The 27,967-nt window shown below is 34.3% G+C and overlaps 3 protein-coding genes and 1 long non-coding RNA gene across 4 annotated transcripts in view; 1 reads left to right on the top strand and 3 right to left on the bottom strand.

Moving 5' to 3' along the window:
• LOC18606981 (ycf3-interacting protein 1, chloroplastic) lies at window positions 7,680–10,640 on the bottom strand. Its single transcript, XM_007040917.2, has 6 exons — window positions 10,198–10,640; window positions 10,023–10,067; window positions 9,833–9,946; window positions 9,511–9,591; window positions 8,791–8,955; window positions 7,680–7,843 (listed from the first exon to the last, which is right to left on the bottom strand). The coding sequence occupies exons 1-6, from the start codon at window positions 10,498–10,500 to the stop codon at window positions 7,754–7,756; spliced, it is 798 nt and encodes a 265-aa protein (XP_007040979.2). The 5' UTR covers window positions 10,501–10,640; the 3' UTR covers window positions 7,680–7,753.
• Window positions 11,682–13,554, bottom strand: LOC18606980. The gene is made up of 2 exons (XR_001926417.1): window positions 13,381–13,554; window positions 11,682–12,288 (listed from the first exon to the last, which is right to left on the bottom strand). It is a non-coding gene; the product is annotated as an uncharacterized LOC18606980 (long non-coding RNA).
• Window positions 22,812–24,145, bottom strand: LOC18606979 (probable purine permease 4). Its single transcript, XM_007040915.2, has one exon. The coding sequence runs from the start codon at window positions 24,143–24,145 to the stop codon at window positions 23,003–23,005; it is 1,143 nt and encodes a 380-aa protein (XP_007040977.2). The 3' UTR covers window positions 22,812–23,002.
• Window positions 25,234–27,967, top strand: part of LOC18606978 (DNA replication licensing factor MCM6) — a 5,952-nt gene continuing 3,218 nt past the window's right edge. Inside the window, exons 1-9 of the mRNA XM_007040906.2 lie at window positions 25,234–25,385; window positions 25,502–25,654; window positions 25,758–25,886; window positions 26,148–26,310; window positions 26,419–26,612; window positions 26,712–26,907; window positions 26,997–27,071; window positions 27,439–27,668; window positions 27,745–27,859. Of these exons, the coding sequence (XP_007040968.2) occupies window positions 25,309–25,385; window positions 25,502–25,654; window positions 25,758–25,886; window positions 26,148–26,310; window positions 26,419–26,612; window positions 26,712–26,907; window positions 26,997–27,071; window positions 27,439–27,668; window positions 27,745–27,859 (1,332 nt within the window). The 5' untranslated portion in view covers window positions 25,234–25,308. The remainder of the gene's footprint in view (window positions 25,386–25,501; window positions 25,655–25,757; window positions 25,887–26,147; window positions 26,311–26,418; window positions 26,613–26,711; window positions 26,908–26,996; window positions 27,072–27,438; window positions 27,669–27,744; window positions 27,860–27,967) is intronic.

Raw genomic sequence — 27,967 nt, 5'->3', positions numbered from 1 at the left:
GTTTTTTTTTTGTATATATATATATATATATATATATATATATATATATATATATATATATAAAGAGAGCTGGCCCGCAACAGTGCCAAGTATGAAGCAAAAAAGCTAATGCAATTGAATGGTAAGTAAATGTTCCTTTTACGAGCGATTGTAACATACAGGCAGCATTAAAAACGATAGGCCTAGGCCTGGTGGGCTGATATAGATATATACCATTATTATTCAACGGTCAAAATTAATAAGATGGGTTGGGTTGCCTGGCTTTGTGGTCCCTCCCCTCTCAAGTCTCACTCACGTGTTTGTTTCTATGTTATTATTTCAACTCTACAATTTTGTGTTTCTAGAAATAAATAATACGCTACTCTTCAAACCAAACGGGATGTTATTGCCCACTTTTTGCACAGCATTTTCTTAGCCTCTGAGTTTAAGATTAATTATTAGTGAGTGACTAAGCTTATATCAAAGCCGATGAGCTACTGTTTTAGGTAGTGACTAGTGAAAGTAATGAATACTACATATTAAGACTTTAGTCCAAGAAGACCAAGACCCCGAGCTTTCTCAAAACACCAAAAACTAGTACTTATCAGATGGTAGTGTGCGTGAATGATGGATAAAATGGACTTGAGTCGAGCCGTCTGATTCCCATCCCTCCACTTTGTTAGAACACCAAATTGAAAATTTTAAAAATTAACTTCGAGACGTGTATCAATACCACTATCCTTAAGGTTTTATTCGCCTCCACTTGTAGTGTGTAAAAAAGTTACCGACGTATAAACCTCAAAAATGCAATGAAGTTCAGTGATTGACGGTGTTTTGCACTGACAAAATCAATCAACTGAACACTCACTGAAGTATAACAAGATTATCAAACTTCTATAATATTTTTCTAAAGGAAAATATCATAGAAGAAAACTTGAGAAATTTTGAGAAAGGAAGGAAAGTTTTTTGTTTTCTAATATACGTTTTGTTGGATGAAGAGGGTCCTCTTTTATAGGCTTAGATACTTGTTCCCAACAGACACTGTTTGTGTCTGTTTCAAAGAGTTGCTCTTATTAGTTTTTTCCAACAGACGTGACTCTTTTTCTTATTCTTTTTTTATTTTAATTTTAATTTTCAACGGTCATAATTTTTTCTTCTATTTTGATATGAAATCATATCTTTTATTTGAAAATGTCCAACAATCCCCCACCATTTTCAAATTAATTCAAATTTTTGATAATCTTGATAATCAATTGCATAAATGAAGGTGTCTTCCGATTAAACCTTCACTTAATGAAAACATATTAAAGTTAACCGAAATTGCATGGTAGACTATGCTTTGATCTAGCTATTCCATTTGGTTAACTAAACACATATCACACAACGATTTCAACACCAATAAATGCATAGTATCCGGCAATGCTTTTATGGCCATGTGTTTGTATCCTCTTTTCAAGAGTGCTATTAAAACTAAGCTCTTGAACTCATAAAAGTTGCCACAATTCACACTCACATAAGTAGATCTGATGAATGCCCCCGTAACTAAAGCATTCTATCAAATTATGTTATGGGGCTATTAAGATATATAACTCATCATTTCCTTACCATTATGGGTACCTAGCACTTCACTTAGGATGGAATATAATATATTATATTATAGTACTAGCAGCCACATACAAATGATGTATTTTGTTTCATTGAACTCAAACCTTGATGTTATACCAAGCGTTAAGTCAAGTTTTCACTATGGGTGAGTTTCAATTTATGAGCTTGAGCCCCATCTCTTTTTAAGTCTTATTTACAAGATTTCTAGCAAGATTGTTTGTTAAAGGATCCGTCAAGTTTTCACTAGACCTCACAAAAGTTATAGTGATCACTCCATCAGAAACTAATTGTTGAGTATAACTATGTCTTAATCCAATATGTCTAGACTTTTCATTAAACACTTGGCTATATGTTTTTGCTAGAGTTATTTCACTATCACAACGGATAGAAATTGGAGAAATTGACTTAAGCCATAAAGGCACACCATAGAGTAAATTTCTTAGCCATTCAACTTCCTTAGTGGCAGTAGCCAATGCAATAAATTCAGCTGCCATGGTAGAATCAGTTATACTGTTTGTTTCTTGGACCCCCAAGAAATGGCACCCCCACCAAGCATGAAGATCCATCCACTTGTGGAAGCATGATCTTCTAAACTTGTAATCCAACTAGCATTCGAATATCCTTTTAGTACTGATGGAAATCCATTATAGCAAAGTCCACAATTAATTGATTTATTTAAATATCTTAGTACTCGATTTATGGCTTGCCAATGCAAAATACCTAGATTACTTGTATATTTACTTAACTTTCCAACAGCAAATGCTACATCTGGCTTTGTACATGTCATTACATACATCAAACAACCAATTACTCTTACATATTGTAATTAATCAATAGCCCTACCATCATTAGGTACTGATTTAGTTTGAGGATCCATGGGTGTAGATGCTGGTATACAATTAGTAAGATTAAACTTTTCAAGCACTTTTTCAATATAGTGCGATTGAGATAAAGTTATGTTATTTTAATCTTAGAATATTCTAATTCTTAAAATGACATCTGCTACACCCATATCTTTCATTGCAAAGTTATTTGACAAAAACTTCTTTGTCTCTTCAACTTGTTCCAAATCCGTACAAAAAATTAGCATATCATCCACATATAAGCAAATTATAACACCTTTACTATTTTGGAATTTGCTATATTTGCACTTGTTAGATTCATTTATGTTGTAGCCATTAGCTAAAATAATTTCATCAAATTTTTTATGCCATTGTTTTAATGCTTGTTTAAGCCCATACAATGATTTGACAAGTTTACAAACTTTATGCTCTTATCTTGAAACAACAAACCCTTCTGATTGTTCCATGTAGACTTTCTCTTCTAATTCACCATTTAAAAATACTGTTTTGATATCCATTTGGTGAATTACCAACTTATAAATTGATGCAAAGGAGATTAGAAGTCTAATTGTAGCAATTCTTGCTACTGAAGCATAAGTAGCAAAGTAGTCAATCTCTTACTTTTGCGTAAAACCTTTGGCTACTAATCTTGCTTTGAACTTAGACTTGGCAATTTTGAACATGACACGTTAACACGACACGAGAAGACATGGGTTAAATAAGTTTTGGGTTTAGTCTTAACATATTTCGTATCTAATCGTGTCTGACATGTTAAGATATAAAAATTTTCGTGTCTTAACGTGTCAGACACAACAAACACGTTTAAAATGCGTTTACTTAATCACGTTATCATGTTTAATCGTGTTATCGTATTTAAATGTGTATATCTAACATGTTTATTAACCTATTAAAAATTAATAGTTAAAAACTATTTTAACCTTATATAAATAATTTTAAATAATTATTTTAATAAGTTTTTTTAATTTTATAAAGGGTATAATGTAACTATATATGCTCAACCTTAATTTTTAACTTTTGGTGATTATTTGATGTTATTATTATTTTTGTTTTGTTATAATTATTTTTATAATTATAGATTTTAAATTTAAATAATAAAATTATATTTAATTATAAATATTTTTATTTAATCGTGTTAAGCGTGTTAATCGTGTTAAACGTGTTATTAATCGTGCGTGTCATATATTGACACGTTTAATAAACGTGTTAATCGTGTTGTGTCATATTATACGTGTATTAAACGTATACGTGTACATGTTTTAAATTTAAGACACGAATATTAAATGTGTCATGTTTGTGTTTAGCCTTAACGTGTTTCGTGTCTGACACGTTTATGACACGTTAACACGAATTGCCAAGTCTATATGAACTTATCTATGGTTTCATCTACTTTAATTTTCTTTTTGAAAATCCATTTACAACCTATTGGTTTGGAACTTAGTGGAAGATCAACTAAAATCCAAGTATTATTTCCCATTATTGAGCCCATCTCATCATTGATTGCTTCCTTCCAAAATGTAGAATCTTGAGACTTCATTACCTTGTCATATGTAATAGGGTCCGATTCTAAATTAAAACAATAAAGAATCTTATTGTCAATATTTTCTCCTGTTTTTTCTACAAGAAACATATAAAAGTCTGGATCAAAATCTTTTACCTTTCTAGCCCTTTTTCTTTTCCTTATTTCTGGTCTAGATTCATCATTATTTTCATTTTGTTCCAATGGAATGACATTTGATTGAATTGATTGTAGTGGCTGTAGTTATCTTAAAACAGATTTGAATCTATTTTTATAAAATATTGCATCTCTTGATTCAATAACAGTATTGACTGGAATTGAATCATTTGGTTCAATTTCCATGAACCTATATGCTTTACTATGTTATGCATATCCTATGAATATATATTCTATTCCTCTTTCACCCAATTTCTTTCTTTTGGGTTTCGAAACTTTAACTACAACTTTATATCCCCAAACCTTCATATAATTAAGGTTTTGTTTTTTTTTTCTTCTATTCCTCATATGGGGTCATTTTAGTTTTCTTTTTAGGAACTCTATTTAATATGTGACAAGCTGTTAACAAAGTTTCTCCCCAAAACCCTTTTCCAAGACCTGAATATGATAACATAGCATTTACCGTTTCGGTCAAGACCCTATTCTTCCTTTTTACTACACCATTATGTTGTAGTGTGTAAGGTGCTGAAATACGATGGATTATTCTAATGGAGGCAAAATAACTTGGACTGTAATATTCTCCACCTCTATCTGATTTTAAACACTTGATAAAAGATTCACATTGTAATTCAACTTTTGATTTATAAACCTTAAATTTATCAAGTACTTCATCTTTAGAATGCAACAAATATACATAACAATATCTAAAGAAATCATCAATGAATGTGACAAAATATTTCTTTTCAGCTAATGTAAGTGTACTATGCATATCACTATGTGTTAATTCAAATAATTTGGTATTTCTTTTAACTTTAGGAAAAGGATTTCAAGTTATTTTTGTTAACACGCATGTATTGCATTTATCAATATTTTGATTAAATTTTGGAATTAAGTCCATTTTATACATGCCATCCAATCTTCTATAATTTAAATGTCCTAATCTATAACACCATAAATAAGAAGATTCAATCATATAAGTAGAAACAACTGTTTTATTTTTTTATTATTAACAATATTTAATTTGAACATTCCATCACACATGTAACCTTTCCCAACAAAAATTCTCCCATTGGACATAATGAATTTATCTACTTCAAATATAAGCTTGAAACCAAACTTATTGAATAGACTTCCAGACACTAAATTTTTCTAACTTCTGAAACATAGTATATATCTTTCAAAGTTAAAGTTTTTCCATAAGTGAATTCAAGTTCAACAATCCCTTTGCCTTTAATCATTGCTATAAACGAATTTCTCATGTATAGGAATTTTGCACACTCACTTTAGAACAGCAAACTGGAAAACTTAGAAATGGGCTTCAAGGTTTGTATCAATACCACTGGCCTTAAGGTTTTATTCACCCCCACTTGTAGCGTGTAAAAGAGTTACCGGCGTATAAACCTCGAACATACAATGAAGCCTAGTGATTAACGATGTTTTGCATTGACAAAATCAATCCACTGAGCACTCACCGGAGTATAACAAGATTATCAAATTTTTATAATATTTTTCTACAGGAAAATAGTATAGAAGATGACGTCGGGGCGTTGTAAAGACACTTGGGTGTTGTGAAAGACACCAATCGTGACGAGGTTGAAAACTCCACTAAGGTGAATCACCAATATTGGCAAGGTTAAAAACCCCATTAAGGTGAAAAATAGTCAAAATCCCACTTTGGTTGGCTAGGCCAAAGATACTAAAACCTCTTACTCTTTAAAAAGAGCCTAGAGAAATAAGCACTCCTGCTTAAGAAAATATTATTTATTAACTCTCAACTCTGAATGTCTTACAACTAAGCTTAAGGGTCTTATTTATAATATTATAAGCTCAAATCCTAATAAAACTTTACTTTATATTGTCTAATACAATCAAATAATTAATAAGAGATTTAAAAAAAATAGGTGTTCTATTCCAAAATAGAACATGACTATCCTAATCAAATACTAATTCTTATAAGTATTAAAATAAAAATAAGAAAATAATATTAATCTAAATAAAATAAAGAAAACAAATCCTAAATCAACTAAATTAGCAAAAAAACTAAATTTTATAAAATACAATCCTAGANGACACTCCTGCGTCAGAAGAAAACTTGAAAAATTTTGAGAAAGGAAATAAAGTTTTTTGCTTTCTGATGTGCATTCTGTTGAATGAAGAGAGTCCTCTTTTATAGGCTTATATGCTTATTTCTAACAGACATTGTTTGTGTTTATTTTAAAGAGTTACTCATGTTAGTCTTTTTCAGCAAACGTGATTCTTTTTTATTTTTTTATTTTATTTATTTTTATTTTAATAGACATAACCCTTTTTTTAATTTTAATTTTCAACAATCATATTTTTTTTTCTATTTTAATATGAAATTATTTGAAAATGTCCAACACACTTTCACCATTTCCTTGGGCTTTGGCCTGGTTTATCTACTCACAGTCGCTACCCATCAGCTATCTCCAGTTCAGAATACACAAAGGTCATGACAGTATCCTCCCTAGCCTTGCAATAAGCAGGTGCGGCTGGGAAGCATGTATGTACTATGCAATAATGTAGGGGTGATGTAGAAAGCCTAACATGGCAAGATGATTAATGGGATATCCTGCTTGTTGCTCTTGTTGAAGTTGAACCAGTCTTGTATCCTTCACAACATGCAAAAGCCGCGGAAATAGGTGAATGAGCATCACTCATACTATTTCCTATAAACTTAATGGCAGCTCAAAGTATAGATTCATGGCTATCTCAATCCTCGTTCTGATGATCTGGCATTTTGGCAGATAAAGCCCGGGATCTGCATTCAAACTTTCCCAGGGAAACCGTCCTCCACGTCACATTGTCCATCACCACTGCTGCTTCCTTCCTGGGTCTCACGAGTTTGCCTTACCAAACACTGGCAGAAGAAGGCAAATGCCGCTGAATTTGAACTCACCTTCATTACTGCCCATCTTTTTACCACTTGTGATGACCATCATGGCTAGCATGAACATTTGAGAAGTAGCCAAAGATCAAATTCATATAGTGGTGCTTGTGCTCTTCACCACTAGATTTACTTCAAGGAAACAGGCTTTTTTCTGGCAGAGTTTGATGATTGTTCTAGAGATGAGTGCTTATGGACTTGATAGTTAATCTGCCTAGAAGATGCTTGATTTTCGTTTTTCCAGCTCTTCCTTGACAGAACTGAGCCATATCTAGGAGAAGAGGTGCATAGTTTTGGATGGCTACATCTTAACTTTGGCTTTGCGGGTAGGTGGAAGAGGGACAGTAGTGTCAACCGCAGGTATAAAATCATCTTGAAGCTAGTTTCTTCAATGTTATTGAATCCACGGATATTTGTTTTTACTTTTGCAGGCCTTCCTTTTTCTGCACGAGGGTAGTTCCATTAACTTAAACTCATGCCAGAACAGAAGTGCAAGCTTAAGTTGATAGAGAGGAATGGCTTTTTCGTGTTTGAGATGTGGCATAAGGTGAACAAAGCCTCATCGCCCCATCCAAAGAGGCTTTGCAATATTCAGTTCTTCCTCAGATGTTCTAGTGGCTGTTGGTGCATCATGTAACAAACTAACAATTCAACATAGGAAATGTAATAAAGTGAACACCATTTAAATAGATGTTATACATTTAAGTTACAAGGCAAGTCCCAAAATATCTACTGGAGAGAATTATAAAATAATATTAACACTACAGATATACCAATGATAAGTGGAAAAGCTGTGACCAAGTACAGTGCCCCAAAACCCTGTAAAAGAATCAGCCTCTTAGAAAATGCAGAAAATTTTTTTTGAATTAAATGGCAGATTGACTTATGCATCCATCACAAGAAATACTTTGAGATTCAGACCCTAATTCAAACCAAAAAAAACCGCCCACGGTAGCCTCCTTATAAATTAAATATATCAATGCAGAACGAAAAAGAAAAAAAACACTAAAGTAAATACTAAGAAGACAATAATATACGGGTTTTAGAACATATTCTATATGTCCACTGATGCAGGAAGAAAAAATCCACGTCAATGATCTGAGACAATATTGCAGTTTAGCTCTTCCTCCCAACAAATTCTCTTATCTCAATTAAGTCACCTAGGCTTTTTATGCATACCTCACTATGAAAATGATAGTACAACATGCATATCCTAAATGATCCCTTTTATCTGAATAATAGGTCAATTCACAATTAAAAGGAAAAAAAAACAACGTATTTTGCCTGTGAGGTATCAACACCTTTCATGTGGTGCATTGATACCTCGAATGCAATTCAATAAGCAGCATGCAAGCAATTAGCTATTTGCACCCCCAATTGCCTGGGAGAAGAAAACGCTAAAATGCATGCCACATTTACATCAAAATGCACTTTTATGAGCAGTCATATATTGCAAAAGGCAAATTAAGCAGGCATAGCAGTTGTGCAACTCTGAAATGAATCAAATAACCATAAACCCAAGGTGTGGAATTAAATCATCTCAGTCCATTGACCATTTTTATTATAATTTGACTGACTCCCCAAATTCAGAACATCCCAGTCTTAGTGACTTCTAAAGCTGTTATTTAAGCACTAGTGCCTCAATAAGGCAAGCCTCATTGCAAACAGCCAACCTTTCAAAACAGAAAGGCTAAAGAAACTGATAATAGACTCACCAGTAAAGAAAATACTTGTTAGAATATTAAAAACAGAAATAAGAAACGAACCACTGCAGGCAGCACTTCTGTTTCATCATCAACATCAGCATCTTCGATTTCAGCAGCAGAATCCCAATCAATATTCAGTCTCTTGGCAGCCTCTTTAGGATCAATGCCAGTGTCTGTGGCCTTTGCATATAGGGATTTGCCACGTTTTTTCTTTGGTGCTTCTTCCTATCATTAAAGACAGCAAGCATTCTCAAATTTCAATCTAAAGAAGAATATCTCCTAGAAAAATTGTTTGCACAGCAGAAATGGGACTAATATAAGTAATCTCATTGGGGCATATTGCTTCTGGAAGGTTAAATATCATATAAAAGAATGTGGTCCTGGAACTCGAGAAGCTGAGAACGATCACACAACCACAATGTAGTGGAAGTTGAACCTATAAGAAGACTTCCATCATGAAACGAAGTTCTCCTTCGGTTTCTGAAGATTCCTGATTTAGTGTTAAGAAAAATTGAATCATTTCGAACTACTACTAATAACCATACTGGAATAACCAAAGCCATCCTGCTTAGAAGCTACATAATGAGTTATTTGTATAAAGGTGAAAATAATCCAATTTCACGGGACACAGAATATATATGAAAGTTGGAGGTGGCTAAAACAACAGAGTATAGATAATACGTGAACTGATTAATAAAAGGAAGTGACCCTGGTCAATATAATCTTCAACTAGAAAACAGAAACTAAGGAGTATGGGTAGACTAAGTAACGAAAATATACCTCTAAATTAGGCCAGTTGATCATTTCCTCAGCTAGCATCCTGAGAGCGACACGATTTGTGGGGATCTTCCCTTCATTGATCTGGTCAAATAGAGAAACAAACAGCGATTGGAACAGTTTCCTCAGATCAGGTTTTTCACAGAATCTGTTGACAAACTCTTTCTTTAGTGTTTGAAAAGGATGGTAATATTTTAAGCACAACTAATGGTGGCGTTATATTGATAAGAGCATGCTACATTTATAGATAGTGCTTGTATATTGTTTACGGGATGTAAAGTATACAAGTACACAAATTGAAGGCAGGCGGGGAAAGGGAACTGACTTGTTCCAGGGCGTCAACAAGATCATCCCTGGTAGGGGCATCAGGATCTTCAATGCCGAGCAATCTCCTTCTCTCAACTTCTCTAGGGTCCTCTATCATTACAGTCAGTTTAACCTATATATACAAAAACGAACTAGTAAATAGAAGGAAAGAATAAGAGTAACGAAATTAAATCAGTACCAACACATACCTCGCTGAATAACATGTCCCTGTTTGTCCTGAGAAGTTCCAAAGCCTAGTAAGTAGTAATAAACAGAATGATTAAAGTGATATATTAACAGGGAGTGCAATTCTACTATACTAGTAATATTGAGAAATTTGAACAAATAAAACAAAACATCATCAAAGGAATGGAATTGTCTTACTCTTTGGATTTGGCGAACGCATTGAAGGTCCTCCTCTTCTTCCTGTTGGGTAGTTGCAGATGATGAAGCAACATCATCTTCATCAACGCGCACTTGTTGCGTGTCTTCTTTACCGACCCCGACAACAACCACAGTTCCAACTCCATTCCTCCTCCTCCTTGGGAGACTCATCAAACTGCAAACTTGGTTCAAGTTGAGATTCACAGCGAATGGTTTGCATGTGGATAAGGTTCTAGGTGCAGGTGGAGATGAAGATGAAGAAGTCGATGCAAATGGCACTTGGGATGCTTGCAAGGTCCCCATCTACCTCAACCACTAGTTAATGTTTTTCCAGTGGCACTTGGCACTCGACAGCCACTAACAAATTTCACTTTTTTTCTCCTCTGGGCTCTGGGATTCTGATTACTTTTCCTCTGAGCCTGGCTGCTGGTGCGTAGCAGCGGTATCAAGCTATTAGCGCCTTGCGAGCTGGGCCTTGACCCCTTGGCCTTATGGTCTCAAACAATAGGCTCAAATGAAATTAGAATCCTGAACTCAGCCCACTCACTCTCTCACTTTTAAGTTATGGGCTTTTAGCATCGGCTTTGACATTCTCATTCGGAAGTCAAATCCACACCAACTCACCAATGAGTGTTTTCTGTTGGGATGTAGTTGTCGACCCTGGCTGAGGGTGCCCAACACTTGATTGTCATTCCTTTGGCAACACATCAAGCATGCCAATTTAAATGCATTTTATATATATATATATATATATTAGTACAGGGTGTGGTTGCCACTACATACATGTTTTCAAGGCTTACAACGTATCTGTCCTTAAATGAAAATTAATTAAACCATATGTATAAATGAAGCTTCAAGCATCCAAATTATGTAGTTTTGATTATATTCTTATTGGTATTCACTATATTTATAGATTATAATAATTAAATCTAATCTTTTCTCTAGATGATTTTAAGGATGAGCTCTCTAACATTAACATAATACATTCAAGATTTTATTCTTAAAATAATTTTTTTCAAATATATATATAACTGATCTTTCTCTAATTATCACTGGATTAATAATTCGTAAAGATATTCATTATTAATTAATAGATTTTAGTCTTTCCCTACCTTAATTAGCATGATTAATTAATGTCATTTTCAAATTGACCCTGCTAGCTAGCACTTGAGTTCAGCAGTCAATTTATAATAGATTTCTGCTTGACTTGGGAAGCCTTGAAGATAAACTCACCTTTCTCATAATTAAAAAAAATAAAAAATACCCTCATGCACCGTTTGATCTTCGATTAATCATTCATTCCCGATAGTGAAAAGGAAAGAGTAATCATGAATTAATATAAACATATGCGATCTACGTATGTGCCACTATCTAAAAGATAGAAAGATAGATATATAATTATTTAATTAGCTATATATGATAAATATGTAATTAATTTGAATATATATATATATATATATATATATAAAAACATGCAAGCATCAAAAAGAGAAGGGATGAAAATCCAGTGCTGGATAGATTCCGGTTAGTACAGGAGGTGTACAGAAAAGAAAAATGGACAGAGTCAAAAGAATAATTCCTTGTCGCCATTTCACTAAGCTGGAATCATAACGCTTTTGGCAAAGACATGCAACTCCCAAACTCTTGCCCGGCCCGGGAGGAAAGTGAAAACAAAACAAAAAAAAAAACAGCAGGAGAAAATAGGGGGAGCAAAGGGCATGGAAGAATATCTGACAAAAGAAAAGAAGAAACATAGTGGCCTGGCGTTGGGCCTTGGGCACCACAAACACAAAAAGAAGGAGTTGATGTCTGGGGCTTCTCCGGGACGAATTTGATCCATCTCTAGCTGTAATGCCTGCCCTGCCTGCCGTCCTTTTTCTTTTTCTTCACCAATCCCACTTTTATTTATTCATGCAGATGCAATCCTTAACTCTTTTTAATCTTTACAAGTGCGGACAGGACACTAAAGTGAGATCGACCATCTCCCTCCCCAACGTGTCATTTCTCATTTCACCCGCCCTATGCTCCACATTACTGTTTGGGTATCTGCGTACTTTCCTTTCCATCAATAATATCTGCAAATCTCTTCTTCTGAATCACTGATCTTGCGTTAATTATAACCGACCTATATATCGATCTTTTTCTTCACAAGTTATGAAATTATTTTTACTTTTTCAGTTTTTTCTTTTTCTCTCTTGAACATCACTGGATAACTATGATCCAACTCCGAGTTTTCATTTAACTAGCTGGTCACATCCGTATGCTATCAGGCTTGTTCTTTAAGTCAAAAGTTCGTACAGCATCTTAGAATATTTTGACACTATATATTTTACAAGGGAAACAAGAAAATATCTTGTCCATGAATTCATTTTGAAGTTACATATTTTGAATTTGCATACTTTATTATTCACTTAAGTAATTGATTTCTTGATGCTAAATTTGACTCTATATGTATCTATGTATGATTTGGTAACATGTGTATGTATATATACATGCATTACAAAATCCCTACAAAAAAACACCCTAATAGTAAGCCATAAACATACATATATATACATCCCTACAAGAGCCCTAAAAAAGGCCATAAGCATCTAACATGCAACCAACCAAGAAATCTCACCATGGATTTGTGATATATTTAACAAAGTTTGCTTTTGTACTGCCCTTTTTCCTATCATTGGTTTCAACTTTCAACTACTTTAGGGAGATCACGATTATTAAAGTAAATGCAATAGCACACCGCCGTGCTGTTATGCTAAAACATGTGTACAATTTTCAGTGGCAGCCAAGACAACACGACTTGATAAAGAGAAACATATACAAGTAAATAAATTAAACAGTAGGACAAATTAAGTAAATAACAAGTAAAGCAAAATTAAGAGGGGCCACTTTTTCTAGTAGGATCAGCATGCAGCAGATCCAGAGATAGATCACCAGGCTGTCATCAGCCGCGAATTACATGAAGTTTCTTTAATTTTCAATGTCAATCCATCGTTATTTTCTACTTTTGGCTTTTATGCTGGTAATGGAGAAGAGATTAAGATTAATTACTTCTTAATTAAGAAAGTTGGGTGTATTGATGGATCCTGAATGATGATAAGCATTGACTAGATTAATGGTGTGTGGTGGGATATTGTATATGTTTTTTGATTAAACAAAACAAAAAGGAGGAGGAAGATCTACCTTTTATTCCAGTCTCCATGTATAGCCTTAATTAATTTCTTTCTCTGCGGTGAGCTAGGAGAAGAGAGGGCTGTGGCTGTGGCAGTGGGCAGTGGGTCCTTCGTGGCGTGAGCCGCGAACCATTACTCTTCGCGGAGGGAAGGTGTCAGAAAGCAGCCTATGGAGGGAGTTGCTTTTACGTGGAAAAAAATAATGTGAAATGCCCTAGCTAGTTATAACTTATATATATATATATATATATATATATAATAATCATTATCATCATCATTCGTTTAGGTATGGACATAACCACAAGCCCTTCCCTTTCAAAAGGTGACAANTTATATATATATATATATATATATATATAATAATCATTATCATCATCATTCGTTTAGGTATGGACATAACCACAAGCCCTTCCCTTTCAAAAGGTGACAAGCAAGCAGCAATATTTGGAAATTGAAGATGAGAACAAAAGGAAAACCAACTTTTTGCAAGATAGACGACGACAAAATCTTGATGCTTTTATTCTCAAGACAAAATTAATTTTTTTTAATTGGATTATATAATATAGTATGTTTTGGACGGTTTTATTTAAATTCCAAAAAATAATATAGTGCTGTAATGTGCATGAGCAGGAGCAGCTGAGCTGCCACCTTAAATTACTTCATTTTTAACAGTAGTTTTGGATTTACTCAAAGATTCATTTTAATGATTCAGTCCATTAATTAGGTCGAAAGGTCTGTGGAGGATTGAAAACACGTGTTAGCTATATGTTTATGAGGTTCCTTCTCGGGAATATGGCTCCTCATTCCTTAATCCTTATCAACACCTTTTTCTTCTTTCACTGTTCCAAAAAGCCATGCTTTTATGTACTCTATAATCTCAAGAATATTCTGCCAAATCACTTTAACAGCACTGTAATTATTCTCACTTTTCCGAACTCAAACTGGACTTGTTATTCTATATACATTTATACTTAATTAATGATGTATTTCATTTTAATATTTAAATTCAATTAAAGGGAGAATTGGAACTCATTTCCAACTTCTAAATTTCTATAATTAGTCAGTGTGAGATCAATTAATTTCTTGATAAATATCATACAATAAATATATTTGCTATAATAATATGATAGTTTTGACTTATAATCAACACCTTCACTGTATTGGGATTTTCAATCTTTAAAAAAAAAACGTGATTTTATATATCATTACACCAAATGTTTAATGTGAGCATCTCAATTTTTGAATTACCATAACATACTTGTGAATGATTGTATATATTGAGTTTAATCTAAAGCTTGTCTATCATGTTCCCACCAACCTTATTGGAAAATGTTTCAATTAAAGTAGCTATTTTGGAGGTATATAGATTTATCCCATAAAGTTTGTGATTAGCATTACTGCTTTGAGCTGCTGAGAACTGTAGGGTGAGATTATAGACAATAGAACAATAAGGGAGAAAAGACAAAAATTTTGAAAAAGAAAATAATGTCCTCTAATTACTCTTGTTTATACAAGGCTTCCAGATTTATAATTTTAGTTTACTGCGTATTACAATAATTACTCTAATTACTCATTTGTTCTCAATAACAAAATGCATGTTATTCCCTTTGTTAAAGAGGGAACCCTCTTTTGTGAAAATTGTGAAATTATCTCTAAAGAGTTATCTAAAATCTTACCCAATCAATAGAACAAAAAAATAAAAAAAAAATCAAGCATCCCCACAAGATTACAAGAATTTATGTGGTTCAGTCTTTTAATGATTTACGTCTACGAACACAACAATAGAGAACTATCCACTAAGAGAAAAATTAGAAGATTACAAGAATAATTTTAAACTCATACCCTATATCCCACATACACCCAAATCACTCTTTCTAAATCTAAGTGTTAAATATTCTTTAACCCCATGGGATCCTTTTATAGGGCCAAATACAATAATCTTATCTTAATATAATTAGAATATGTTATCCTAGTCTAACTAGATTTAAAGACTATCTCAATATGGTATACTAGTTTAATTAGAATTAAACTATCATATTTAAATAATGATTCAAGCTATCCAAACAAATCTCCACCTTAGGCTTGAATTTACCAAGCTCCACCTTACGAACCAATCTCTGTCGACACTGTGAATGCCCCAAAGGGCCTCAAGCATTATGAACATCAATCAAGTCCAAGCAATCCTTAAACTTTATCCTAGACATTGTCTTAGTCAACAAATTTACTTGATTTTCAATTGTAGCTATTTTCTTCACTACAATCTCACATCTAAAAACAATCTCTTGAACAAAGTTACACTTGACTTGGATGTGTTTCATTTTCTCATGAAACATTTGATTTTTAGTCAAATATATGGCACTTTGACTGTCACAAAACACAAGTATATATGCTTGTCCAAAACCAAGATCACTAACCAAGCCTTGAAGCCATAAAGCCTTTCTCGTTGCCTCTGCCACAACCATATATTTCGCTTCAGTTGTAGACAATGCAACAATTTGAAGAACGTTTGTCCAATTGACTGTAAACCTTGAGAGAATAAACACATACCTCGTTTGAGATATTCTACTATCTAGATCACTAGCAAAATCTAAATTGGAGAAGCCAACCACATTACAACTAGTATTTGCATCTCCTTCACATACTAAGTCAATATCAATAATACCTTTAGGTGGTTTCTCAATCTCCAATGTGTTGATCATAATGTAGAGACTCAATCTTTTTAGAAAACTAGACACATGTAATTGCCTCACGACAAAAATAAGGCTTATCAATCTCTACTTCCACAAATAAAGCATAAGAATCAAAATAACCATAAATACAAGTAATCCATTGTTGTTGTATATGATATACTAATTTTTGTCCCTCTTACGATTCATTTTGGATTTCACTACCATCTCGCATTGTCCCATAAACATTGATTTCAAGTTGCATTTGCTTGCCAACTTCTTGGTTTGATGTGATTGCAATTCTAGACTTTATCTCATAAAGTAATGTAGACTCGTCAATAGCAACATCCTAACTTACCATAAACTTTGGGGACTTACAATCAGCACACCATAATTAATAACCTTTTACCTGATATGAATAGCCTAGGAATATGCACTTCTTCATCCTCGGCTCAAGTTTACCATAATTTACATGAACAGAAATATGACAACCAAATGCTCTTAATATAAAGTAATCAACGGGCTTACAAGACCAAATTTCCTGAAGAGTCTTAAATTCAATTGTAGCTGATGGAGACTGATTTGCTAAGTAGCAGGCCATGTTAATAGTTGTTATTCAGAATATTTTAGATAGGCCAACATTAGAGAGCATGCATCTTGGACCCTTTAAAAGTGTTATCTTTATCTGCTCTGCAACATTGTTTTGGTGTGGTATTTTGATGACAGTGCGATGTCTAACGATTTCTTCATTCTTACAAAACAAACTAAACTCACATTTGCGAAATTCCAAAACATTGTTTGTTTGAAAGCTTTTGATCATTTTAATAGTATGTTTCTCAATCAATGCCTTCCAATGCAAAAAGTTGATTGAGACTTCACTCATAGCTTTCAGCAAATATGTCTACACCTTTCTTGAAAAATCATCAATAACAATCCACTTCTATAATTATCTAACTTTTGATGCCACTAAAGAAGAAATCCATAAATTTGAATGGATGTAGTTTACCGTACTCTTGGTTCAATAAGTTACAGTGCTAAATTTTACTTTATGTTGTTTGCCATAGACACAATGCTTACAGAAATCTAGCTTTTCAATCTTTTAACTACATAGTAAATCACGTTTACTCAGTTTTGTCATCCATTTCTTGCTTATATGACCTAATCTCATATGCCATTAACATGTAACATTATTATCAGGATCATTAGACGAGATTATAGAAACAGTTCCCACTAAACGATAAAGGTCATCGGATAACTTGTCTTTCATGATAGTTAAGGTTCCTTTAGAGACCTTCAAGACACCATCTTAGCTACCCCATTTGTAGCCCATTTTATTTAACAAACTTAAAGATATCAAATTCCTTTTTATGTCAAGAACATGTTTAACCTCAAACGTTCTTACCTTACCATCAAACATCTTGATTCGAATGGTGCTAATCCCAACAACTAAAAAAAAAAAGAAATCATTTCTTAATTGTACAGTACTCATATTAGCAAATAGATAAGTTGTAAACCAATTATGTCTAAGACATATGTGGAAGTAACAAGCCGAATCCAAGATCCATGTATCCTTTAGGTTATCATTGGTAACTGCAAGAACACTATCAACTTCCTTAAATGTATCAAAGTCATATTTTACCACATTTACAACATTCTTAACTTTGTTGATCTTTTCATCTATCACGACCCGGAACTTTCTTCGGGTCCATGACAACCGCCGCGACGTCCCAATTGACACTCATTACCCGAAATGCCAATCAGAACCCCGCAAGGCTTACATATCAATTTCTTGTCTTTTCTGTGAGCAATTGTTTTTAAACATTCCATTTTAAACAATTTTCAGTAGTTTCCTGCTCAAGTAAATCAAAAGACAAAAATATTTTAAAAAAATTTATAAATAAATATCACTATTCAAAATATTGATTAAAATATAGCATTTTTTATATAAAATAATATTTATAGAAATACGTGTAAGAAATCTTTTGTAACATGTAAGTAAAATAAATTCACACATACAAAAATTTACAAAGTTATAATGTACAATAATGGTTACAATGACAAGTGGCCCAAAATACAGCCAGTGTTGGTGCTAGAAACTTACTGTCTGTGTGGTGGAGATGTCAACTGGAATCCTCGACAAAATAGGGTATCTACAAGCTACCACAAACCTGAAATGTTTGGAAATGAGGTGGGTGAGATTTTGCAATCTCAATGAGTAAACAAATATTATCATAAATATCTAAAGGCGAGTAATAGGGAGGCAAGTTTAAACAACAAATCACAAACCATTTCATAATGTTTTCAATTTATTTCTTAAACCATAAAATATTTGTAATTTACCAAAACAGTTGTTAAGGCTTATGTCTTTTATAAAAGAAAACAAGGCTCAAGTCAAAACTAATCCTCGGAGATACCTTGACCGAGACATCTAACCGAGTCCGCCAAGGTTGTTATAACATTTACATGTGAAACACATTTTTATTTTTAAAACAAACCGTTCCTTGGCGTTGGCCGAGTTACACATTCACGTGGGGGTTCAACGTGAAGTGAGCTCTAATACTACCCCGAGAGTTACCTTCCTCGCCTCTACAACCGGACTAACTATATAGCCGGGTTTATCGTGCCCTTCTAATAGGCAGTCCATGGAAACCTGTCACTGTAGTGACTAACCCACCAATTTTAATAAAATTTCGACAGTATAACGTGGTTTTTATTTATTTATCCAGCCTGCATAGTAAAAACAGTTTACATAAATTTTCAATACACTTACAAAATATAGCCACATATACTTATATCTCATAAGCCATTCATAGGAAAATATATAATTTTCAAGACAGTTAACAGCCTCCAATTACTCAATTTCATAATCAACATAATATATTTTTTTTGTCACATTTATTTCTAAAACATCAAAAATCCCGTTTTAATATCGTTTTCATTTCATAAAATACATAAAGAGCATTTTTAAAATAACTTTAGATAATTCACAATAATAATAGGTTTACTCACCGTTTGAACAAACTAAAAGCTTTCTAGGTGCTCCGATAACTACTCGTCGGGTACGATTTTCTTGCCTTTACCGGAAGGCTATCTTCCTAGACACATTGCAAAAATTTATTCAATTCATCACGTTAATGCTAAATCACTATATATTTGACTTAAATCCTATACTAATGCATGATATGAAATGCAATAGCCAAAAATGGCTTAAACACGATATTAACCTATTTTTGACACTTTACTCGATAAATTGCTAACGCCCTCCATTTTAGCTCTAAATCGTCCCATTCTCTCTCCAACATTTTTAACCATTAAATATCAGCCAATAACTTTCTAAAATCACCAAAATCAGTCCACTTTCCTCCTTGTAAAATTCAGCTAAAAATGGGACATTAACTCGGTAAATTTTCTACTTTGTTTTTCTATCACATTTAACCATTTTTCATCATTTTCTCTTCATTTCTCTTAGAATAAAAATCAGATCATCATCATTCTACCTCATTGCAGATTCAACCAAGGGTGGGTATTGTGAATATTTAATACTTTCTTGCCCAATTTAATTTCTAAACACATTTAACTAACTAAAACTACCAATTTAACTAAAAATCAAAACCTAAAAATTTCTAAATCTCTCCCCTAGAATTTCATCTAGCCCTTGATGTCACTTTTAGATCTCTCTCCTCAAGCATGCTAAATGGAAACAAAGGCATAAGAAAGGTAGAAATCAAGCTAAAGTCGAAAAATCTTACCGTTAGACACGTAAATGGGCGAAAAACGCGAATTCTCCTTTGAATTTTTCTAGTTTCCCTTTGTTTTCTTTCTTTTCTTCCTTTCCTCTCTATTTCCTCTCTTGTTCTTCCTTATGGCCGGCCAGCACTTAAAATGGGGTTTAAATGGGCTGACTTTTCATTAAAATAATATTATATTATTTTTTAAAAATGCCACGTGTCACTTTCCCATTGGCTCTTTTTTAAATTTTCATCCATTTGTTTCCAAATTTTCACCATACACTTGTCCCACATATCCATAGCTTAGATAAAATTCTCAGACTTATCCAAAGTCTCGGTGGAGTAATTTTTGAAATTTACACTTTTACCCCCGTAAAAGTGAAAAATTACATTTTTGCCCAAAAAACTGAAAAATTGCCCATAGACATATTTTTCATCCCTTGTACTCATACCATTCTCCAATTTATCAAATTTAATCTAAATTCTCTCAAAATCTCAAATTTTGTTCGCAAGTAGTAAAATTACGATTTTACCCCTACACTCCAAAAATCACCAGAATTAAACTTTTTCACATCCTATCATTAAATTATACTCCAAATAGTTAATCTTGATCAAAAATTTCACTCCATTATCAAATTATTATCTTAGGTGGCAAAATAACGATTTTACCCTTGAACATCAAAATTTTTAATTTTACCCCTAATGAACCCTCGAACTCCGAACAATTATTTTTAGTCATTCCTTGACTATAAAAAATTAAATTTCATCATACGATTCCTATTTGAACTAGTTCAAGGTTAAATCAACTCAAGTGTACCGTTAGGTACGATACCGAGTTTCGTTAGGTACGATACCGAGTTTCGTCTATTCTTAGGACTTTCCTAACATAATAACATGCTACTCAGTGCATGTATGTCGTGACATGTGTTTATAAGGTCGGGTTTTACATCATCATTCTTAAATTTAGTACAATCTTGATGGAAGTACCTTTTCGTACCACAATTCCATCAAGTTTTCCCTTTTGCTCTAGATTTACTTTTTTTGTCTAAGCTTTTCTCTCCATCTTGTCCTCTATTTACAATCAGGCATTCTACTTGATTTTCATTTTGGATACTACTAACTTTCTTTTTCAATTTTTTGAAATTTAAAGATGCCTTTACATCCTCAAAAGTAATAGTGTCTTAGCCATATAACATAGTATCTATGAAATTTTCATACAATTGAGGTAAAAAACATAAAAAAATTAAGTTTAGATTTTTATCTTTAATTTTAACATTGATATTTTTTAAATAAAAAACAACTCCATTAAATTCATTTATGTGGATATTAACAAACATACATTTACACATATTGAGAGTATATTATTGTTGCTTCATATAAAGTCAATTTATTAGGGATTTGGTCATATAAATACTCTCGAGTTTAAGCCACATTGTAATAACAAATTCTTCATCCATGATTTCTCTTAGCACCTCATCAGACAAAGTTAGGAAAGTAACATTATATGCTTTCTCCATAAGGTTATCTTTCTCACCATTAGATAAATTTGAGGGAAGATAGTTTTTTCTCTTTAATGCCTTCAACAATCATTGTTGCACTAGTAATGCGTACATCTTAACACACCATAGACTAAAATTGTTTCTTCCATTAAAATATTCAATTTTGTGCTTAGTCGACGAAGTTGTCATAATAAGATTCAAATTGGTTCAAGACTTTGAAGCTCTGATACTAATTTTTGTGAAAATTGTGAAATTATCTTTAAAGAGTTATCCAAGATCTTACTCATTTAATAGAATAAGGAAAGAAATAAATCAAACACACATACAAGAATTTATATGATTTGATATTTTGATGACTTACGTCCACAAGTACAGCAACAAAGAACGATTTACTAAAAGAAAAATTAAAAAATTACAAAGAACAATTTTAAACTCACAATTCTTATCCCACATACACCTAATTCACTCTCTCTAAATCTAGGTGTTCAATATTTTTTAACCCTATAAGATCTTTTTATAGGATTAAGTACAATAATCTTATCCTAATACAATTAGGATATATTATCCTAATCTAGCTAGATTTAAAGGTTATTTCAACATGGTATACTAGTTTAATTAAAATTAAACTATCTTAGTCAAATAACAATTTAAGACTATCCTAATACCTTCCACCCTCTGCAACTACAAGTTGTGTTTTAATTTTCTTTTCTCTATTAATCCATGTTACCCGTTGTGCCATTAGTTGGTCATATCTGGAACTATGAATTCTTGTCCTTAATTCAAAAGAGAAAGGGGAAAAAAATCACCACCGAGGTAATCAAAAGAATAAAGACGCGTGTGATTGGACTTCCCTTATAAAATTTTCAATTACCTTATCATATATATATATATCAAAATTTAATATTATTATAAAGATAAATATGGTTTTCATTTTTAAAAGAATAATTGCCATATATATATATATATATCCTTTTCACTCAATGGATTTCAAAAACTTGAAAATAGAAAAGAGGTTTTCTATTGGCAACAATTATATATGTGTTTATTATATATTATTTGGTACAAATTAATAATTACCTTTTTATTGATTAAAATGAAATCTATATAATTCTATATATATATATATGTATTAATTTGAATAAATTAATACTGAATGTATGGTGCTTAAGAGATGGTGTCATTCATCATTCCTTTTTGTTACGTTTATTATGCCGGCAGTGGCACATCCAAGATCAAAAGTCAACTTGAATAATTCTACAGCTAATGAGTAACAATGTGACATCTATTAAATAAATTCTTCCACTCTTAGCCAATCATCATAGCCATATGTTGATAATGGTGTGCTGTACTACTGATTTGAAACTCTTCATATCTCCTAGGTAATAATAACATTTTAATTATAATAATAATGATAATAAAAAATTACAATATATACTAGCTATCTATATAAATAAATTAATATTACGTAGCATTTTTTTTGGAAAATTAAATATATATATATATAGCATATGTATAATACAATTGAGAAATAAAGTTAAGAAGAAAAAAGATGCAACGCTTATCACTCCAAGGCCCAATTTAAGGGGCCATCATCATCACATAGTATGATGAAGACTAGTTAATTTATATTTTGTTTTCTATATTAATTAGCACTGTTTCTTCAAGCTGGCTTGAAGCTGCTGGCTCCGGCGAGTTAATTACTCCTAGCGAATCAAAGGGTGCATATATAATTAATTTGTTCAAACCCGGAGATGGGGATCAGAGCTGGGAGGAGTTACCACCTGAGCCATCTCAATGGGAGGAGCATTCGTAGCATGACTAATTTGCATATGGTCATCGTCCAATTGCTTATTGTTAACATACATCCCGTACACGTAGGAGCAAAATCCCCACCCACACATCACCGTGGACACGGCCTTCACCCCACCAAAGTCCTCCCCATACACCAACACCCCTCCCAACACGTTCATTCCCAACAACGCTGTCATGCATATTCCTCCCGTCAAGGAGCACGTCAAGAATACCATTCCCGCCGTTCCCATAAAGCATAGCTGCCAAGTCACCAAGTTGGCCAAGACCGTCGCCCAGTACACCCCCTCCCCCTTGTCGAACACCTCTCCGCTCTCCCTCTTCATCTCCGCGAATCCCCCGTCCAACGCCATCCCCACGCTCGCTAATGCTGTCGCCGATATCTCCATCACTAGCTGCATTTCCATCACCATCGCGTAACAGTACACCTTCTTGTATACCATCTCCATAATCGGTAGATATAGCGCGAACAGCAACCCCGCCCCTATGGTTGCCATAAACCCTATGAAGTATTTTGCTCGGGTCAGGTCATGCGGTCTGTCATGGCTGGACCCCAGGGCTAGGAGGATTGAGCTCAACGTCAACAGGATGACGCAGTTGAGGTTCATGAAAGTGATCCTTTGCTTCACGATTATTACGGACAGAATGAGATTGAATACTAGTTGAGATGATAGAAGGAGGGAAGATGTGGACACAGGCAGATAAGAGTTGCCCCAAGAAAAAAGAAGGTTGTTTAAGCCTAGCATGAGGCCTATGAATATGGACAAGATTAAGATTCCGGGAGTGAAACGAGAGAAGGGCTTTCTCTGAGTGCATTTGAACAGATAGTAAGGGAGGAAAATGGGAAGGAAAAGGAGCGGGAATCCTGCAGACTGAACCCATGTGGAAACCCATCTGTTAGTGCCTTTGTGGTTGAAATAGTACTTTGAGAGCAAGCTTGAGGATACAGAACCCACAAATAGGCACGTATAATTGATCAACAAAAGAGGAATATAACGCTTGTTTGAGATGGCCTTTTGGTCTTGTTCACTACTATCATGGAATTGGTCCTGGGTGGTAGTGTTGTTGTTCATGGCTAGCTAGCTGTACGTAAGCGAGAGATTAGAATGGTGATAGTATAGTTATTGTCGCTGCTTCCAAGGCGGTGGTTTTGGAAGAAGTGGGCAGTGCTAGCTAGCTGCTTCTGCTGATCAGAGCTCCACTAAAAGGGTGTTGAAACCAAGGGGACGAATCTTTGTCTTTTTAAGGATAGACGAGTGGGTACTGTATGACTACAAGACAAACGAGCGTTTAAAGACCGGTTCACAAGTGACAGTGTTGCAAAGAGTGGCTCCCAAAATTTTATTACAAAGCAAAGCATTATTATAATAATAATTATTATTATTATTATATGTATTAGAATTAGAATAATAATATCTTTTGGCAAAGGGAACGAGAAAAACAAATTAAACTAAATAATAAAAGTATATATAAAAGAAGAGTAAGAAACTCCTCTCGGCAAGCAAAAGGGCAAAGGCTGAGCAGCGATTAGCGCGGATGAACACACTAAAATGCCATCAAGTAAGATCTCAAAAGCATTAAAGAAGAGGGATTCCATCAAAAGGACTTATTCCAAACCTACCTACTGTTGACATGCGCATGCTTTTAATTAGTTTGCACTGCAGCTAACTAATTTTCATAGTATATAATAATAATAATAATAACATATCAGGTCTCCTATCTCTCTTTCACGTCTTAATTCTTCTTCTTCTACGTTTTCAATTTTAGCTCAATTTGTCCATACATTCAGAGGCATAGGCCTCTTTCTTTTAGCTTGATAGCCGAGGCGACCACCAACTGGCAAAAGGTTTGCGGGCCTTTGGAATGTACACTCTAATTCATGCAAAACTAACACATTTGTAGTTTTAACATGGGAAGACCGGCCCAATTTTGCAATTTCAGAGCTCAGTCCAAGATAAAACCCATTAGTTGAAAAGCCCAAATAAATAAAATGGGCCACTTGAAAAGCCCAGAAAGCCTGACTACTAATCGATCTGTGAAGTGGGCCAGCCAACTGTGGAGTGGAGTGATTTGGCGGGAAAAAGTGCTGGGCCCCACAGAAAATTCCCGCCACATGAGGGGACGGAGTCAAAAGAGCTGAGAGTGTCTGATCAGTCCGTCTGGTGTTGGTAGCAGTTAGCAGTGTATACAGAAATCAAAGAGAGAGAAGCAAAAGCCTCACGATTTCTGGAAAAGAATGGAGGCGTACGGGGGATGCTTTGTAGATGACAAGGCAATTAGAGTGGAGAACATATTCCTCGACTTCCTCAAGAGGTGAACTTTCCATTTTGATCTTATGCGATCTGAATCTGATTTGATTACTATGGAACATTTTTTCAGTAATTTCTACATTTTCTTTCTTTCCTTTTTTTTTTTTAAAAAAAAAACAGCTTCAGGTTGAACCCACAAATGGGGGAATCGCATTACGAGGCTGAGATACAGGCGATGAAAGGGAACGAGTCGAGCACCATGTTCATCGACTTCTCGCACGTCATGCTCTACAACGACATTCTCCAGAAGGCCATCGCTGATGAGTACTTGAGGTCAGCTGCCTGTCTAATTTTAATTTTATTGAGATTTCGTTCCTTTCTTTAAAAAAGAAAAAAAACAATCTTGACTGGGTATTACTACCACTTCCACTTTTAGATTCGAGCCATACTTGAAGAACGCCTGCAAGAGGTTCGTGATGGAGAATCCCGCTTTTGTTGCCGAGGCGGATGATAGCCCCAACAAGGACATCAATGTTGCCTTCTTTAACATTCCCTTCACCAAGCGGTACTCTTTTTTAATTTTCATCAACTCTACTAGTCGTATAGATATAAGATAATAGAATGGAGTAGCACTAGCCCCTAGCCACATGATTTTGAATATATTCTCTTCTTTTCTCAGTACTCATGTCTGCATCAATAAATTTACTTTCAGCAACTCATTTTCTCACTTATTAACTAATGCCCGCACTTTCATTTCCCAAATAAATTAGACCCACTCAAATATATACGCCTTTTCTGATTACATCTCTTCAAACCCCGACTGCAGCTTGAGGGAATTAACCACAGCAGAAATTGGGAAGCTAGTATCAGTCACAGGAGTAGTCACACGAACAAGCGAAGTCAGACCAGAGCTTCTCCAAGGAACTTTCAAGTGCTTGGAATGCGGAAGCCTCATCAGGAATGTTGAACAGCAATTCAAGTACACAGAGGTCTGCGTCTTTCTCAATTATGTTGTTTCTCTTCTCTTTATTCTTCTTTTGTTTTAAGTTGGCTCATGCTTTTCATTGTTTGCCTACAATTGCTTTTTGTCGCTACAGCCAGCAACCTGTGTCAGTGCAACATGTCTAAACAGAACAAAATGGGCATTGCTTCGACAAGAGAGCAAGTTTGCAGATTGGCAGAGGGTAAGAATGCAGGAGACTTCCAAAGAGATACCTGCTGGTTCCTTACCTAGATCATTGGATGTTATTCTCCGTCATGAGATTGTTGAACAGGCTAGGGCAGGTGACACGTAAGATAATATGCTTTTGTACATCCATGTTGACTCCGTTTTTGTTTAGCCTTTATGTTCCTTTTTTTCCCTTCTAATTTATTTTATATGTGGTTATAGTGTCATCTTCACTGGTACTGTTGTTGTGATACCGGACATATTGGCACTGGCCTCCCCTGGTGAAAGAGCAGAATGCCGTCGAGAATCTTCTCAACGCAAGAATTCTACTGCTGGACATGAAGGTGTGAGGGGTCTTCGTGCATTGGGAGTCAGAGACCTATCCTATCGTCTGGCCTTTATTGCCAATTCGGTTCAGGTCTGTCATGCGTTGGCTCATAGCGGGCAATTCCCTTTAAAGGTTTATGCAGTACATATTGACTTTTTGACAAAGATTTCTTATTTTAGGTTTCTGACGGTAGAAAGGATGTTGACATCAGAAATAGAAAGAAGGATGGTGATGAAGATGACCAACAGTTCACTGTAAATTCTTGGTGCACATTATTTTTGTTATTATCATGTATCCTGCTGGCATGTTCCATTCGTCATTTTACAATTATAAATTTGTTCATGTTAGGCCATTTCTACATCTTAGAATGTCCTTCAAAGTTTTGTTTGTTCTTCCTGCTTTCTGAGCATTCCATCTATGCCATTGATCTATCTGAAAGGTAGTCTTTCACTTGCATATTTGATTGTTGATCTTATGACCATCACATTTAGTCATTTGTGTATTTGCATGACTCTCCAAGTACTCTAGCTGTTTGCTGGATTACTTATACTGGATTGCATGCCAGAAATGAACAAAAGTATCCAATAGTTGTTTATTCTGCTTATTTTATCTAACTTGTAGTCAGAGGAGCTTAAAGAAATTCAAAGAATGAGAGATACCCCGGATTTCTTCAATAAGCTTGTTGACAGCATTGCACCAACTGTTTTTGGTCACCAAGATATCAAGCGAGCAATCCTGCTTATGCTTTTGGGTGGTGTCCACAAGCTCACTTACGAAGGCATCAATCTGAGAGGAGACATAAATGTTTGTATAGTTGGAGATCCTAGCTGTGCAAAGTCTCAGTTTCTCAAGTACGTCTTTTAATTATGCAGAGCGTGTGGCTTATATGCTTGGGAATTTAAAATATGGTGGTGTTTATACTTGCAGATACACATCAGGTATTGTTCCCAGATCTGTCTACACATCTGGCAAATCCTCTTCTGCTGCTGGATTGACTGCGACTGTGGCCAAAGAACCAGAAACTGGTGAATTCTGTATTGAGGTAGCATTCATTTTTATATTTATCTTCTCCTTGATAATATGACTTGCATTTTGCTCTATCCGATGAAAATAGTGCCTGCGCCCCCAACCCCCACCCCCCCCCCCCCCC

This window comes from Theobroma cacao, chromosome 2 (assembly GCF_000208745.1).
Source record: "Theobroma cacao cultivar B97-61/B2 chromosome 2, Criollo_cocoa_genome_V2, whole genome shotgun sequence".
NCBI lineage: Eukaryota > Viridiplantae > Streptophyta > Magnoliopsida > Malvales > Malvaceae > Theobroma > Theobroma cacao.
Note: the sequence above shows the minus strand (reverse complement) of the source record. Positions and strands in the feature narration are given on the sequence as shown.

Bases quoted from the DNA above. Each gene is read 5' to 3' on its own strand.
- LOC18606981 (XM_007040917.2), bottom strand. From the start codon at position 10,500: ATGGGGACCTTGCAAGCATCCCAAGTGCCATTTGCATCGACTTCTTCA. The intron at 9,947-10,022 runs GTATGTGTTGGT...TTGTATATATAG, and splicing joins GGGACATGTTATTCAGCGAG to GTTAAACTGACTGTAATGAT. The intron at 8,956-9,510 runs GTATATTTTCGT...CTTTAATGATAG, and splicing joins TCAACTGGCCTAATTTAGAG to GAAGAAGCACCAAAGAAAAA.
- LOC18606979 (XM_007040915.2), bottom strand. From the start codon at position 24,145: ATGAACAACAACACTACCACCCAGGACCAATTCCATGATAGTAGTGAA.